Here is a 17,533-nt window from a genome sequence, read left to right on the forward strand (position 1 = left end):
TCAAAACTCCTACTGTAAAAGAAAACAAAAACTAATCAGCTCAAATTTAGGGTGCACTCAGAAATGTAATGCGTCTGCTGTGTATGCCAGTGTGTCCGATCAAAGCCAACATGTATCCTATTAGCTGGACAATCCTAATACCGCCGTGTGACAAAGCTTATTAGAATGAGCGAGACTCAGGGGGATGCACTCAAATAATATTCAATTATCCGTGAAAAGAAATAAGCTGAAGGTGACAGCTTCTGCAGGTTTTTCAGCGATAAGGCAAAATGAGCCACAGTCATGAGGAAACACAAGAAATCTGATTTAAACAGTCAAATAACGGTTATCTTTAACATTTGTAATTGGACATTCAAAAAAGTCAAAATGAAAAAACGCTGCATTGCTTTAAAAATGCAGAGGGCATTTTGTTGTGTTGCAATCATATATTAATTTATGAGACGAAGAATTGAGGTGAGGGGACAAGAAGACAGAAAATTGAATTTGCCTGATAACATCTGCGTATCAGTTCTCTTCCTGACACACTCCAAGGACATAAGAGGAAGAGGCCTTTATTTATTATTCACCTTTTGATCCGTTTTGCATCCTGGATCATTGGAACCGTAAATCAAAGTTTGTGATCTTCACAAGAAAATCAAACCTGCTCAAGGAGAGAAACCTGATGATGCCAAAGACATAAATCATATGATATAAGGCGACATCCCAGCATCACATTAATGTAGGAGTAGTGAAGACATCTGGACAGGAGTGGATTTTTATTATCAGGTTGACAGCGTGCAGAAAGGCGTGCATGGTCAAGGGTATAAAAGATAAAGTATCCTCAAACATCCACCTTTCTTCAATGTCACTATATTCATCCTGGGGTCATGGTCAGCTGCAGATCATCCCTGCAGACTATCTGCAAAAATAGGTTTTGTTAATTTGGCTCAAATGTATCGTTTTGAACAGATAGCGAAAACCTGACTACCATAAGAAAACCCATGTATGCACAAGGAGAAATGGCAAACCACACACAAATATACATAAATAGCAAAAAACGTTTTCTAAGTTATATATCTACAAATAAAACAATAACACGTTTTCAATATGAACAAGGAGAAGGTTATTTGGTTAATAAAGTCATAACCTGACTGAGGGAAACTGTGGCGAGCATGGATCTGATCATTCCAGTCTCCCGTTTCTGAACCTAGTCATGAGCCTTTCTTTTAAGAATCAACATTCCAAACATTACAGTCCCCTAAACGTGTTTCCCAAAATTCAAGCACAGTCATGAATTGAAAATGAGACAAAATCATTTCCCAGAAGATAATTCCACATTAAACAGTAGATCTACTCATATGCGGTCATGCAGCACAGACACACAGACACACACAAAGTCCATGCAATGGTTGCTAAGGAGACGTCAACATTGTGAAAACAGATGAGGAAACACATGTGGAATTTAAGGACTGTTCACTAGTTCATCACTTCTTCCATGGCTCGTCACTCCGTCAAAAGAAGAAAAAAAAAAAAATCTGTCCATGTTGAGAACAAATAGCTTCATTCAGACAGCAGGCCAGCCAGTTACTCAGTGTTCCTCTTCAGTATTTGGAGTATTTTCAGCAGGATGCTGCAAGGAATCGCACTTGCCCAGAAGGCAGATGTATTGATCTAAAACGTAATCTACCCCCAATAACTTTGATCTCGGTCTGTCAGACACATTACCGAAGCACCAGGAGAAAGATGCTTTAAATGTCCAATACTGAAGTTAGGTCAGTAATAATCTCATATTTTCAGAGATACAAACACATATAGTACTATAATATCAACATAGTAATTCTGTAGAAAAATGCATAGAGCCTATATTTAGCAGATATCACATTGAGGAAAAAAAAAACATTTAAGCCCTCCAGAAATGTGTGATATTACATCCTCAGCATTACCCATCTTTCCACATTTCTTTTAGAAGAAAATACCTTACAGAATTGCACTGCATATAAATCCAAGGAAACCCAGTGAGGTGGCCCGAGACTGTTTAGATCACGGCACCTCATACAAAATAACAGCAGACAACAAACAAAACACACATTTTCATTAGCATAGCACTTGCTTTTATTGCAGCCCCCCTCGCCAAAGCCCTGAGAACCTTTAAAAAAATACTGCTGGTAAGACCTCACTTTTAAAAGACGTAAACAGAGGTCAGTTTCTTAAAAAAACAAATACATTCACAGCTTAACAAAAAACTAAAAGCGATCATCATCCATGTTGACCAGTGTCTCTATTAGTCCAAACAACACAGGGCCAGCCTGCCAGTAGACCTGTCCTTTGAAGAAAGAGATCAAGCGCCACTAGAGGAGCGTGTCCTCGCCGTCCTCGTTGAGCGTGCTGAGCTGGGTCTTTCTCCGAGCCGTGATGGCGGCCCAGACGCGACATAGCATGCCACCCCTGAAAGGGCGATTTCAGACACATTTAAAGGCACAGTGTGGAAATCAGATAAAAGAAAACAACAGACACAATGTTGTCCCATCACCGCCTGTGTTGGGCCGTGTTTTTAACATTTATAGATTTAACCAGCTCGTCGAAACTGGTTTGGACTCTAAAATCTAGTCTGTTTGGACCAATAAGAAAAGTAAGTTGAAGAAAGAAAGGCGGTACCTTGTGGCAAATATGAAACAAACTGTTAAAACTCAGACGGAAACAGACAAAAGTTGAATTTATGGCAAACTCGGTACTTCAGCGACTCCATACTGCCACCTAACGCACATAGATGGTACTACATAAATGTACACACTGTGCCTTTAATCACATTTTTTTAAGTTTCAATGTCACATTATTTTTAAACATAAATTAACAGATATCATGACTAATTACTATAAAACCTTAAAATAGGTAAATATATACTTAAATATTAAGCATTAGGTAGCAGTAATAGTCGTATATTCTTTCTCATTTCAGGCTTAAATCAAATATATAATACACCAAAAATCAGATGTCACCACAAGCAATGATCAATGTGCAAATTAATGCAAGATTGACTAATTAAAAACTAATTATATAGCAGAAAATCAATCCATGCAGCTAATCATGATTATTCAAATACAATCACACCACACAGTAAGTTTGAAAAATCATCCAGTATCTAATCTTATGTTGTTTTCACTCTCACAGCACTCGTTGCTGTTTGTGCATGAAGGGGCTGAGTGAGTGTGACGTGTAGAAGCAGCTCACCTCAGTCCACAGTACATCAAGTCGTCCCTGGAGGCCATGTGGAGGAGACAGTCCAAGGTGAACTCATGAGAGAGCAGCTAGAGAACAGGATCACACAGGAGTGGATTAACAGTAGGTGGATGAGTAATATCTACCAGCCTCGGGGAAAAAAAAAAGGCAGGGCTCCAACTGAGTTTACCTTATCAATAGTGTCTTGATCGACAGGAACAGTCTTCAGCCAGCGCACCATGGCCTTTGTCTCTGGATTAGCTGTTTTCTGTGAAGTCGGCTCCCCATCTAGTGACATACGGGAATGTACCCGTTATGTTTCGGTCAGATTTTCATGTGAAACGTGAACGTGCTTGTCATCCGAGCACATGAGCCACTGATCTAGCAGTCTGCGCCTCCCACAGAAAGCAGTCGGGCAGAAATCCCCCATCAGCCTACAGCTGAGGCGTGGCTCAGTCTGACTGGTAGAAGTGTGAAGAAAGAGTACTGGGAATCAATAGTTGATCGTAATCCAAAGAGGGCTTGGTCCCTTCGTGTAATACAGGTCATGTTGCTTCTTGTGTAATTTTAATTCCCATATTACTGACTGAGCCTCGACCGCCTCGTCGAGAACGGCGTGTTTTTCAGGTGGCGCAATATGAAGGATGGGATATTCGTGAGGAATGATACCCTGCTCAGGTTTTTTAACTTGCATGATACTAAATTGAAATTATAGAGTTGTGATTCCAAACTAAATATCTGAGCTACAATATTGGAGGTGTCTTCTCCTCCCATTCTTCAATATTTTCAATTCAGTCTGATATTTAAAAAAAAAAAATCTCTTTTCAATTGAGGTAATTTCTCTCTTGGCTTTTTTTATTCTGGCTTTAATTGTAATGCAAAGTGGACCAAATGTATTGTGCAATAGTTGGGTCAATGAAATTAGCCTTTTTTAAATTTGAATTCAAAAAAATCCATTCAAACCTGCATATAACAATAACAGCTCCTCTCTCCAGATAGATTCAGTGATGGTGTGATCGGAGCAGGCTTACCTTCAGTGACTGCTGCTATCCTCAGGGCATCTATCTGCTCCTGTTTCCTCTGGACTGATTTTCTCAGCAGGTCCTGGTACTCTCTCTCCTTCTCACTCAACTGACTCAGCAGTCTGAAACACAGCAAAGCCACCGACGAGAGGACAGAATAATCATTACAAGCCATTCACGCCACAACAGTGCAACATTTCAATTCCAAATGTTTTATTTGTTATAAGGCTCAATGGAATAATCCACAATTATAGCAACATGTGGAAAAATATTTAAAACATGAGGAGATCAGCTGAATCTTATACCTCTTGGTCTCCACCCTCATGTCTCTCAGCTTCTCACTGAGCGGAGAGTTCGTGGTGATTACGAGGTCCGTAGGGGAGTTCGGACTGGACGCAGACAGGAGGTCAGTTGTGGAGTGTGTGTCTGTCAGCACCATCGGCTGGTCCGGGACAAGAACTATAGGAGTGTCTGGGTCAGGCGACGGTTCCCCCTGAGTGTTCTCCTCCATCTCAAATGAGGACTGAAGCTGGATTTTCAGTTCTAGGACACAGACGTGGAGGGTGAGGAAGGTTAATGAACAAAGTGAACAAACACGCTCAAAACAAACACATGCTGCATTAAAACAAGTCCATGTTTCAGAATGACCATCCTAAGCATTTGTCACCTCGGATGAGACTCTTGTTCTTGACACTTCTTAAACAATAGAGTAAAAGTAAGCTCTACCTGGAAGCAGCACAGTGATGGCGTCCTGCACCGCCTGCCTCAGAAGGTTGTCCAGAGCGAACATCCAGTGAGGTTTCACCTGCTGCTGTCTCAACACTTTCTTCACCTACAGTGCAGAAGAAATATATTGATATTACAGTGTATTTCTATAGATGCCTTTCTTATTTTTGTTTATGGTCTCAGAAGTGACTTACAGCATCTTGGAAGCTAAACAGCACCGCCTGCAGGCTGTTCAGAGGCACTGATGCGGCGAGCAGCGTGGCTCGCAGGTCCAGCAGGCCGCTGGTCAGCTGCTTCCTGTCTGGGGAGTGGATGTTGTCTCGCAAGCAGGTAATGAGTTTAGTGATGTGGGCTGCAGTGAGCGAGGAGCCCTCACCATACTTTAAAAACAGAGACAGAACAAAGGTAATGAGGGTATAATTCAAGTTTCCTGAAAGAACGTTTGGACTTAAAATAGAAAATAGATACATAAAAATAGATCCATATTTCCGCATTTTGAATAGTGTTCAGCTACAAAATATATTTCTCTGCTCCTGTATATCATGTTTTTGTAGTCATTTTTAAATGATTTTTTTTTCTGTTTTGAAACTGAACAGCCTAAAACACAAACATGTTTAGATCTACAAGACAAAACATCAGTATTCCTTGATATAAATGATATAAATGAACTACACAAGGACATTTTTAAAATATTTTCCATAATTTTAATAAATGCAGGGTTGTCAGAGAAATGCTAAAAAACTCCTATAGAAGGTTGAGAAGCTGCATATGAGATGATACACTGGCAACCTGAAGTACTGTAAACAAATAAGTATGAAAATAAACCCGTCACATTTGCAACTGTATCAATGCGTGTATCAATAGTGCAGTGTCAAGATAAAAAAACATCTGCTGTGTGTGTGAAATAATAAGCTTAAATAAATACATTTATAAAATAAATTAAAGAGGAAACTGGACTTGGTGTGGGGGTGGAACCCTCGCTAACCATCAGTTTTATATCCCACCTTAGCTCTTCAAACACAGAGACACGCCCAGACTCTCATCCAACACTCCAAATGAAAAAGTGAAGAACAAATAAAAATCCTCAATATTCAAGAAAAATTCTCCATGTGTGTTGCAAAAAGCAATGCAACAATAATTCAGCTTTTTGAACGAGAGCTATGACTTTTCTTTACTCACGTGAGGCACGGCCTCCTGTATATTGGACACCACATTATTGATGTAATCGGTGAGAACCCGGTGCAGCGTTGCTCTCCTCTCGCTGTCCTTTCTCAGCATGAAGAGACCGATATTCTCTTCTGTTGCAGCTGGACTGCTCAAGTCCGTGACCGAGTCATCTGGAATCCTGGATGATGAAGACATGAAACAAGATCAACAAAGAAATATGGTTGTTAATTTGTTCCCATTTTGCAATTTGGCCTTTTTCTACCTCGACAGGATGTAACCTGACCCGGCTGTCAAGCCGAAGCCTCACTGCGGTGTACCAATCACGCAACAGATCAGGCTTTGAATTTGCAGTTGAGCAATAATCTACTCACGGCAGGAAGCGGTTGGTACTTGGAGGGCTCTCGGAGATTTCATCTCCTCTGAGGTCTGCCTGGTTCCTCCGCAGGTCGAGAGAACAAGAGAGGTCTATTGAGCCCGAGTATGAGTCGGTATCTTCCACAAAGATGGAGACGGGCACAGACAGGCTGCGCTGATAGTCAGCTGCAAACACAACGAGACAGTGACTTTTAGATACTTCAAGTGAACACAAGTCAGAAATCATTTGCATTCAGTCATTTTTGGGTGGATACAACACTCCCAGATGCTCTTCACATAAAAAAAAAAAAATCATATTATCTCCTGTAGTATAGAAGATGGATGGATGGATGATATGAGGACGGTTTGTGAATTTCAAGGCCTCACCAGAACTAAGAAAGTCTTTTGGGTCTGACTCCTGGACAACTTTGGCTTTCTTCCTGGGAGACGAGCGGAGGAAAGGATCCGCCAGCAGCTTTGTGGCAGTGGCCCTGTCGTCTGGGTTTGGCACGAAGCACTTCATGATGAAGGCCTTGGCCTCGTCCGACATGCACTCTGGAACCTGGGGGTGGATCTTGAACATGCCCACCTGGAGACGGTTTGTGACAGAGCAATATATTATTTCCACTTCATAAGGAGCCATTTCATTTCAGAGATATCAGTCGTCTAACAATGGAAGGCCAGTCGCTCTCTGTGACTGCAGGGCAGCTCACATGCTGAATGATTTTACAGTATTGACTGTTAGCGGCGAGGTGGACAGAAGTCCCCCACAACAAGTCACTGCTGTCTCAAACAGGATTTAAATCCTGTTATTGCCATGCATTGGATGTCTTTGTACAATGATGATCATTAATTATGAATAAAGGAATTGATGCTAACTTAATTGAATTGGAACAAGAGTTCCAGACTGGGCATCACCACAGCATTAGTATTTAATCCTCCAGGGATGATTAATGATCTGAACATAACTGTGCACGGATGCTTTCCATCCAACGTGACAAAGTTTGAGCAGTGCTGCAAAAAAGAATGGCCAAAAATAACTGTGCAAAGCATCATATTCTTAATGAGCCGAAGCTGCACTTGCTGCCATGAGTGATTCAACATCAACAGAGATTTGAGCAAAGGAGGTGAATTCATGTGATTTCCTTGTTTTTCCATTTTTAACAGATGTGAAAGCATTTCAAAACATCTCTTTTTCAATTCTTGTTGTCATTATGGAAGAATGTGTGTAGAATTTGTAGGAAAAAATTGTAATAGTGCTGCAACATAACAGAATATGGAAAAAGTGAAGTACTGTGAAGATTTTTTGGATGCACAGTCTCTAGTCTCAAAAGCAACTTTCATTACTCAGAATGTATTTTTATAAAGCCTTTTTTTTTCTCTTTTTTTCCATTATAAGGTCACAAATGGGCATGAAACACAGCTTTCTCTTCATTACCTTGAACATGGCTGCCTGAGGGCTTCCCAGCTCGTGGAATGGTGTTTTGCCAGTTGCCATTTCTATAATAGTGCACCCCAGAGACCAGATATCTGCAGGCTTCCCATAACCCCGAGGCCCCTGGTCTATGATCTCTGGGGCCATGTACTGAAGAGTTCCTATTGAAAAAGCATCATTGAAATTATGAGAAGCAGTTAAAAACACTGAAAAAAGTCATTGCGATCTCTTTCGATAGTCGAGACGTGAATGTGTTTTACTTACCAGCAAAAGTCTCTGTGCAGGGGTTGATCCCTGCTAAGCGTTTAGACGTTCCAAAGTCAGAGATCTTCAACACTCCGCTGTACGTGTTGATCAGCACATTGTCGCCCTGTGGCAGAGAAACAACACAGATGCTACTTACGATGTGCAGATTAGTGGGGTTTTAAAGCGAGGGGTGCGTTTTCCCCTTGAGGGTCGCCAGTGATCCTCAAAGAAAATCCCCGATCCAGAACATAAAGACGATCGATCCGCGCTTGGCTGACCTTGATGTCTCGGTGGACTATCTGATTATCGTGGAGGTACTTGAGTCCCTCCAGGATCTGTTTGGTGTAGAAGATGATTGTGGCCTCATTGTCTTTCAGAGGACCCCACTTGGAGCGTAACAGAGATGACAGACTTCCTAGAAGAACCAAGCAAAAAGAAAAAGAGTTATTTCTATACAGAGGACGATAAAATACTTTTTTTTTTCTTAATGTGAAAACTTTCACAATGGTTTCTACTGAATTTTGCAATATTTATCAAAGCTATGAGCGGGAGTGGTTTCAACAGAGTGTTTCAGTGGTTTTTCTCGTCACAGCTTGAAGTTCTCCTCCCGACAATGGATGGAATCACCCACTTCTTTAGAACCGACATCCAGTGGATGTTACGTATTTATTTTACAGACACATGACTTCCTCAATGCTAAATAAAGAACATATCATGTTGCAAAGACACACACGAGTGAAGAAATGCAGACTAAAAGTGGGTGAATGGTTATCTGCATATTTTGAGAAGTTTCCACCAGAAAGACAAGACTCCTTTCTGATCTCCCAGAGAGGGCAGAGCGCCACCTGTTGACCGGCCTATTAATGCACAATTACTAAAGGATAGATTCCAAGAAAGCGCAACTAACTGTCAGCTCAGATTTATACATGAGTCATGTTTCCGAGTCAAATAAAAGAGAAAATGATTCAGTAGTTGGACAAACAGATGTGATCACACAAGAAATGAGCTTAGCTTAAAGGAAGGGTTTTCACCCTATATTTAAATGGATTTGTTTTAGTCAGGAATTCATTCTGTACACAGTCTAAACTGACAAACAGGATATCTGCATGCAATACTGTAAGATGTTTGATACCTCCTGGTACTTCTTCCATGAAGATCTTGATGAATCCATCCTGACTGACTGAGCCCAGATACTGGACGATATTCCTGTGTTTCAGCCTCTTGTGTAGAGCGATCTCCTCATGGAGAGGCTGGGAATACCTGGGAAAAAAAAACAAAACAACAACAACAAAAAATGAATACGTGTGTGACAGAGGTATTAAGGATATTATCTTTACATGAGGAGGAGTTGCTGCTTTGAAGAGAACAGTCTAAAAAAAAAAATAAAATTGACGAGCTGCCAAGGAAGCTTTGAGTTTTCCAGAACACAGATGTCTTAGTAAAAGCTTGGATTTGTGGTATATTTGCAGAATTCTTCTTTGTATACAAAAATATAATTGAAGCAATGAGAAGTTTAAATAGCTTCTCCAGTATTAAACAAAAAGCGCAGTGATTATGTTTGCTGAATTCCTTCCTTTTAAGGGCATCTTAAAGGCATTGTGAGAAACAGAGAGGCTTCCCGTTCCCGAGCGAGAGATTACTTGGACAAAAAAAAAAAAAGAGTGTTTTCCCGTACGTGCTGTCCTTTTCAGGGATCTCCTTGATAGCGATGCGTACTTGGTTGCTCAGGTCTCTTCCAGCATAAACCACCCCGTATGTTCCTTTACCAAGAACCACCTTGTCACCGTTCTCATTGGTCTCATAGATGTACTGCAGAATGGGGAAAAAAAAAGGGTTGAATGAAGATTCAGTAGAAGGAAAGACTGCAGATCTGTGAGGAATTTCACATTCACATAATGAAAGAAAAAAAACTTTGGAGGAGAGAAATATGACATCAAAACAAGAATTCTCCAACACTCCACATAGAAAAACCATCTTGAAATGTAATCATGTGCTTTAAATTTGACATTCCCATGTAGGAGCTGCTGTTTTTCCTTCTTGTTGAGACACTTGAGAACTAAAATCATGAGAACTGGACAGAAATGACGGACGGCGACTGACCTCCAGCACTCCCTCGGTTAAATGCTGTGGGTCCTGCGCAGGGTCCACAGCCTGCTGGAGCAGAGAGTTCACCAGCTCACAGAACCTGGCGGGATGTGAACGAAATGAAAGGAAATTCATGGAAGAACAAGGTTTTAAAGAAGAACACTCGAGAACTAAAAGGCTTTTATTCATACAGTCAAAGCAAGAAAGAAAGAAAGAAAGAACCATGTATCTTTGTGAAAACAATCACCTGCGCAGGAATGTCACCTTGCTCTATTTCTCGGAATGATGCTGGTTTCTCATTAACTTGGTTTTGTCAATATATCCAACAACAGCTGCTTCTCAGTGTCGAGTAAATCAGAGAGACAGAATCATGCAGACGCCTGCGGCAGTTCATAACCAAACATGCAGAGCGCTGCCTTTACTTTCACACACCCAAGACGTCAGAGAAATCCATGACGGCTCCAACTGTGAGGAAGTTAAGCAATATAATTAAAGATATATTAGATACTGCTTTATCCTTCCATCCTTTATACTGTATTGACCCATTCTGGTTTTCCCGTCTGAAAACAAAACCTTCCAAATCAATGCAAGAGAAAAAAAAAACTTAGTGAAAAAACATTCATCTCTCAATAAAAAATGATTGATATGAGGTTAAATCAAAGGAGTGGATGTGCGATGGCAGGAAAAGGACACATGAATGGAAAAAAAAAAAAAACAGAGATACTACCTGTTGCGTAAGATGGCACCAGAGGAAATGACAAGTGTTGTGATTTGGGTCAAGTACTTTCTGCAGCAGGAGTGAAGTAAAGATCTGGCCTGAGGGGACTTTTAAGAGGGCAACAAAGGATATGACTCACAGAGAGCGAATAGCTGACGCCCACTTCTGCACGTCACCAATTACGCTAATTCTAAAAAGAAAAATGTCTTTCCCATTCTCCTGCCAGCATCAGACTGTCCTCCTGCAGCTGGTCATGATGGCCCGTTTATCTTTATGGAGGTGATTCACGGCCCATTGGTCAACGACAGGCTGCGGTTTTACAGTAGAAAAAACAGGCAGAAGCGAGGAAATGTGGGGGGGCGGGGGCATCCCTGTCTGGTTGTTGCGCAAGTCACTCAACGGGCTTCACACAAATGCAACACACTGAAAAACACACACTGTCCTGTCGCATCTCTGCAGATGTTGCTCACCCTTTGCAGTGGATCTCTGAGGGGAAGCAGAGCTGGAAGTCGTCGGAGTTGTAGTGTACATACAGAAAGCAGCTCCTCTCGTCAATCTTTGATGCACTTTCGAGACAAATATTCAAATATAGATTTTAATTCCACATTAAAAAAAAAAAAACACTGACATACACAACATTCACACACATTCCAGATAAGTTCATCTCTTTGTATTCTGATGTTAAGATTCCTAAATTGTGAGCATTTTAAAAGAAGCCTTGCAGTCGAGCATGTAACAAAGCTGAAAGATAAGATGGACCAAAGTTCACAGAAGCACTGATCCCCAGTGAAGGGGGGCCGGGAATCCATCCACAAACGTCAAAGAAGAAATGCCAGAAACTATACTGGCAGCCAGTCCAGGGTTTCCTTGACAACTCGTATGTTACGGGTCCTTTAGATTTCCTGTGTTCTGAAACACGCCCTGAACTGCTGAGAGGAGATGTTTACACACGCTGCGCTCCACTTTACCTCACTCCCCGGATTGCAGATGCTGGGAAAGTCCACTGGTGTAATCCTTTCTGGAAAAAGTGTGCATGAGTGAGTTACCGAGCAAGAAGATTACACGTCAATTAAGTTTTTTCTGTGCATGTGTGAGGGAAATTAACAGCTCTGAGCCAAGAGAAAAGAATGCGCGCGCGCACACACACACACACACACACACACACACACCTGAAGAAACGACACGCCCTGATCTTTATCTGAGCAAACATTTTCCAGAACATAAGTCTTCACTTTCTGACACAATTCTGAGCAGGTAAAACTATCAGGATTTAGCAGCGAAGGGCAGCTCACCTTTAAGGAAGTGACATGTTGCAGCTGGACAGTGCGACTCTCGTCTTCCTCACTGACACGGACTATTGCCGGCTGAAGGAATTTACTGGGCTCCAGAATGAGCACCTGAAAATTTTTTTAAAAAGTTGAAAAAAATGAGTCTCCGCTGTTTGCATTGGCTTCTATTGCTACATAGTTTTCATTGATATGTTCTTCTTTTCAGTTATATTCCTTTATTGACTGCAATCGCTCCAGTCCCAGTTGTAGTTAGACACACACACACACACAGAAATACAGCAACATCAGTAGGGAAAGGAGCAGCGTCACAAATGTATGATATCTTAAAAAAGATTAAAAATGATGAGTAAAAAATATTTAGATGAACGAAGGGATAATGTCAACAATAACAAAAGCTAAGCAGACGAGCAGACAGGTATATGCACAAAAACATGGACATACTTCCTGCTGCAATCAAGACAATGACCACACAACAATAAAAACTGCATAGGAAGGAAGCTTCCTTCCCCCCCGCCCATCTCTATGCGTCAGTTGAACAGTTAATAACCAACAAGTTTAGTCTGGAAGCCTGAGATCACTGATTTGTGTGACAAAAGGTTCATAGAATTCTCCCTCATTTCACATGATATATTTGATTTGATTCATTGAACTGACTTCATCTCTGCAGCGGATAGTTATGCGCTGCTGCAGATCGTATCGGAGTGCTGTGTGTCGTCTCACCGGGCAGCGGTCTGTTGACACGGTGGGTTTACAGGTCTGCAGAAGCAGCTCCATCCAGAAGTCCACCGTGTCTTGTTTCGGCGATCTGACCTCGGGGAGCTTGGCGAACTGACGGTAGAGGATGTACGTCTCCATGATGGATGCCACATACCTGAAACAAACCCATTTGTCAGTCCACAGTGGAAAGAATACATACCTTATCCCTTTTTTTTTACTGCTGGTAAAAACAGATCATTTGATGGATGACTGAGTCTTACCATATAGGGGCCTTGAGTCTGTATAACTTGTCAGAGGCTTCAATAACTTTCTTGTGTTCCTTGGTGAGGATGTTTGCACCGAGGTAGAAACCTACATCCCAGTAGTCCTTCATCTTCTCCAGACTACCCTTCCTCCCAAGCAGGGTATTTAAAGTCACACCTGGATTCAACACAAGAGCACAGAAAGGGGAAAAGGCTGAGAAATACTCACTAGATGCATAAATGCAAGAGCATTCAACTTTCAGGGAGCCGAGATGGACCAAAGATTAACCGCAGCAGCCTCTTTTTAAAGGTAAGTGAATTATTTGCAGAAAATCAGATTAACTTTTGCATTTGTGGGTTTTCTCTAAGGTACTTTGGTTTCCTTCCATTGTCTAAAATAAAAATATTCCGCTTTGTTGAATAGTAGATCTCTGAGATATTTAAATTTATGATAAAAATTGAATGTTAAACAGTGAGAGAGTGCAGGATAATTAATATCTTAAACTTCCACTTATACATTTGCAAAGGCAGCCAGTCTTGGAGGGCTGTAATCCTGCATGGTTTATTGCTTCCACTTCAACACATTCGATTGTAAAGAGCGGTTCACTATCAGGCATCCTGCAGAGCTTCATGATGACACATTTATTAAATTCAAGCGTCTAGAAGCAGGAAAACATTGAAGACGTAATGGACCTGAAGTGTCTGGGTTAATGTGTACACTGCAATACCGCGGCATTTACAGCACAATATAAACCTGCAAAGAGCAAACAGGGATCGTCATCAAAGACTTCCTCTGGAGGTAAAAACCGCCTCATAAATCACCTATTTTGCGCAGCTCTATAGACGTCTCAAATTCATGTCCAGCCGCCATGAGGAGGACCACGCTGTTGATGCCTGAGTGGAGCGTTGGTTCTGTCTCAAAAGCTTTTCCATACCTGCAAAATAACCAATAAGTACTTGTGTAAACCAGGGAAAAGAAAGTGCATTGCAAAAAAACAAAAGCTACCTTTCTCAAAAGTGGAAAGGTTTGTGTGACAAGTCGTAAAACAAACTGTACCAGTAGCAGGCCTGGTCTCTGCTGCGCTGGTCAGTGAACCCTGAGCTCATGAACATGTCTTTGTAGATCCGTCCGCACAGGCAGTAGACATCTGATCCCACTTTCTTTCCCGACTCCACAATGGGAAGGATTTCCTCTAGAGCTTTAGTTCGATCTCCTGTGTGATTCCTCCTGACATGAGAAAAAAAAAAACCCCAAAAACATTAATATGATTCCGCTTTGGCAGCGACGTTTCTATATCGCCTGTTTATACACAAAGCAACTACATGCTGACAGCTGCAAAAGGCTCAAAAGTGAAACTGAAGAACTGGAAACTGTTTACAGGTCACTATGCTGACTCGCCACAAAAAAAAGCCAGGACATGCAGTAGGTGGTGTGAGGGCGCGGGTACCTGTTCAGAGCAAAAATATAGTGAAACTTGATATTCTGATGCCTTGCTACCATGCACATGGGCAGCTCAGTGAGAGTCTCCACCAGTTTGATCATGGCATCATAATCCTGAGGAAAACAATTCCCAATTTTAACATGCAATTTACTTTTGGCATCATGAAAACAAAAAGCTGTTTTTTTTAAAGATGTGTTTTTAAGTAAAAAAAACAAACAAACAATGAAATAGTAAATAACTATTCACAATAAATTAAGCAATAATTTTGTAAGTATTTGCACATTTTCAGTAGTTTCTGTTTTTCATTATTTTGCTAAATGATAACATGCATTCGAAAGGAACGGTGCTCATGTTCTTGCATTCAGCCGCAGACACACATACATAAACACAATATATAAACACAAACCTGGATGTCTCTGTAGGACAGCAGCAGGTTCATGACGATGTCCGGCGTGAGCAGCTCCACGCTGTCCAGGCGTTTCTGGATGCGGCTCAGCTCCTCGCTCAGGGCCTGGCCGCTGAATCTCTCCCTCGCCATCCGGATCTCATGCCTGACCGACTCCCGGAAGTACTCACTGTCAGCACAAAAACCCAGACGAGTAATTCCACTCTTTCACAATTTCCACAGAGGCAGCCGGCTGAGGGTGGAGGAAGTTGTTATTTACAGCATTTATGTGTTATTCTTCACATGACGATGAGCCGGCCCGTACCTGGACTGGACGTGCACGTTGTTGAGCAGGTGCACCAGTCTCTCCACCAGCGGCGTGAGGAGCGGCTCCAGCTGGAAGGTAGGCTGCATTAACTCTTTGATGCAAGTCATCATGGTGGCATCGCAGGCGAACACTTTGCCCTGAGGTGACACCGTGTAAGGAATGAAGGTGTAGCTACCACACTGCTCCTGCAGGAAGACAATGTGGACATTATGTGAGAACAATTCACACTGGGAGGCTTGGTCAGAAAAGTGTCACCTTTGATCATTCACCAATAATTACAAGGAAGTTTTCATCATTGTAGGCAATATTTCAACTAATATTCCCTGTCTATATATTACATAATTACACTGCTTATTATTATAGCTTGAAATATTTGTCAAGTTCGGTTGCTTCTCTCACTTTTTACGAGTCAGATTTTAATACTCTGATCTTAAAACCTTTCTTTTAGTAACTCATTATTTTCCTTTCACTATTCTGTCTTATAATATTTAATTACCAACATCACTTATTATGTATTCATGGTTGAAATGCAGTTTTATCTGGTGTTGAAAATAAGTTCTATAATGATTTTATCTTTTATTCATGTTCTAAAATATATTTCCAATCAGGTTTTCTTTTTATGAAATTTAATAATTAATATTAGTCTATCTTTTAATCATAGTTTTCAAATCTTGTGTTGGACTGACTGTCCTTTGCATCACTGTCAATCATCTGTGAAGCCCTTCAATTTGAACCTGTATGAAAAGTTCAATAAATTGGGCACACAGTTATTCAAAAAGGACAGTATCTACTAAAATTGTTCTACCACACGCTGGTTTAAGGGTTATTTTCTAAATACTTTTGTATTTTGGTATTTCTTTGCATGTGTGAGGGTCAGAGTTATGTCTTCTCCCAAAATCTTTTAAAATGACACTTTTTTCTTATGAGTGCAAAGTGAACAAAGGCCATCTTATATTTCCAATTATACTGGTCCAACTTGCTTACAGAGTTAATCTTTTCATAATCTGTGGCTTTGAGACATGTTAACAATAGTGTAGTGTGAGGTGAAAGGTGAGAAACATTAGTTTTTCAAACACTCAGCCAATCAGCACAACTTGAGAGGAAGGGCGTGTGCAAGAGCTGGGGGCTTGTTTTGGGGACTCGTGGACCCATATTTAGGGGAAAACTCCTGATCTTGAGCCGATGGGGTTCGTATATGTTTACCTTCACAGCCTGGAGGTCCGTGTCTTGCTTGTAACAGTACAGGATGATGTTATTGGTCATGCTGAAACTTTCTCTCACTCCGAGGTGATAAAAGAGCGAGGGCTGGCAGAAAGTGTCGCTCATCTCGACCACCGCTACATCTGCAGGAGGAGATCAAAGTGCGCGTGAGTTAAGTTTTGCGTAAACACGCCGCATTCCCCTCGGCGTGCCTGCACTTGCCTGCGTTGTAGAAGTGATCCAGGATGTCTGTGGTGCCCATGGAGATCCTCTCAAACGAGATGGTCTTGAAGGCGGCGTGCGCGTCCGCGCACGCTTCCTTCAGACACTTGAGGGACAAGTTCTCCTCCGTGTGCGGCACGGACGCGTCCTCGCTCACGATGTAAGTCACGGACACCGGTCTGGTGCGGCTCCGCGGGGAGACGAGGTGCTTCCCCGGGCCGCTGCCTGCGCTCAGCTCTATGGCCAGGCTGTCCTGCCACAGACTCCCGGCGGACACCCACACCGGATCCTTCCTCCTCAGCTCGTGCAGGCTCATCCGCCTGCGCTCCGTCGTGTACATGCTCCCGCTTCAGCTGCGCGGATCGAACTCGGCGCGCGGTCTGCTTCCCGGCCGCTTCTTCGGAACACAAATGTAACAACTGTTGCAACTCTCCCCAGGTGAGTCACCGCCCTCGCTCGAGCCAAAGATCCAGCGCTCCTCTCGCCTTGACCCGCCTCCTGGCTCCTCTCCTCGACCTCCCCCGCCCCCGTTCCGCGCTCCGCCCGCCGGCCTGAAACAGGACTCCGCTCAGGCTCGACTCTCGCATGATCTCTGCTGGAAAACTATTGCGTGATACCAAATTGTAGCTCACGTTCTTCTTCTTCTTCCCATGCGCGTCTTGCTGATCCAGGTTTGATCTCAACTGACTGTGAAACCACCGAACCACGACATGTCCAGACAGCAGCAGACTGTCACACCATCAGCAGAGTTCTTCAGTCT

General features: G+C 42.2%; 1 protein-coding gene across 1 annotated transcript; it reads right to left on the bottom strand.

Annotated features, from left to right (window-relative positions):
* Window positions 1-715: 715 nt before the first annotated feature.
* Window positions 716-17,222, bottom strand: LOC115397136 (mitogen-activated protein kinase kinase kinase 5). Its single transcript, XM_030103333.1, has 28 exons — window positions 16,774-17,222; window positions 16,555-16,694; window positions 15,349-15,536; window positions 15,045-15,213; window positions 14,645-14,751; window positions 14,254-14,424; window positions 14,019-14,131; window positions 13,215-13,374; window positions 12,958-13,108; window positions 12,241-12,345; window positions 11,917-11,966; window positions 11,419-11,514; window positions 10,246-10,330; window positions 9,821-9,954; window positions 9,278-9,405; window positions 8,424-8,560; window positions 8,164-8,269; window positions 7,903-8,060; window positions 6,852-7,053; window positions 6,482-6,650; window positions 6,123-6,288; window positions 5,138-5,323; window positions 4,944-5,049; window positions 4,523-4,760; window positions 4,227-4,339; window positions 3,386-3,483; window positions 3,208-3,284; window positions 716-2,424 (listed from the first exon to the last, which is right to left on the bottom strand). The coding sequence occupies exons 1-28, from the start codon at window positions 17,111-17,113 to the stop codon at window positions 2,328-2,330; spliced, it is 3,990 nt and encodes a 1,329-aa protein (XP_029959193.1). The 5' UTR covers window positions 17,114-17,222; the 3' UTR covers window positions 716-2,327.
* Window positions 17,223-17,533: the final 311 nt, after the last annotated feature.

Source organism: Salarias fasciatus, chromosome 11, assembly GCF_902148845.1.
Source record: "Salarias fasciatus chromosome 11, fSalaFa1.1, whole genome shotgun sequence".
Taxonomy (NCBI): Eukaryota; Metazoa; Chordata; class Actinopteri; order Blenniiformes; family Blenniidae; genus Salarias; species Salarias fasciatus.

Coding starts and splice junctions, on each gene's coding strand:
- LOC115397136 (XM_030103333.1), bottom strand. CDS start 17,113: ATGTACACGACGGAGCGCAGGCGGATGAGCCTGCACGAGCTGAGGAGG. Junction 14,425..14,644: donor TATATTTTTGCTCTGAACAG/GTACCCGCGCCC, acceptor TTCTCATGTCAG/GAGGAATCACACAGGAGATC. Junction 5,050..5,137: donor TGTTTAGCTTCCAAGATGCT/GTAAGTCACTTC, acceptor TCTGCACTGTAG/GTGAAGAAAGTGTTGAGACA.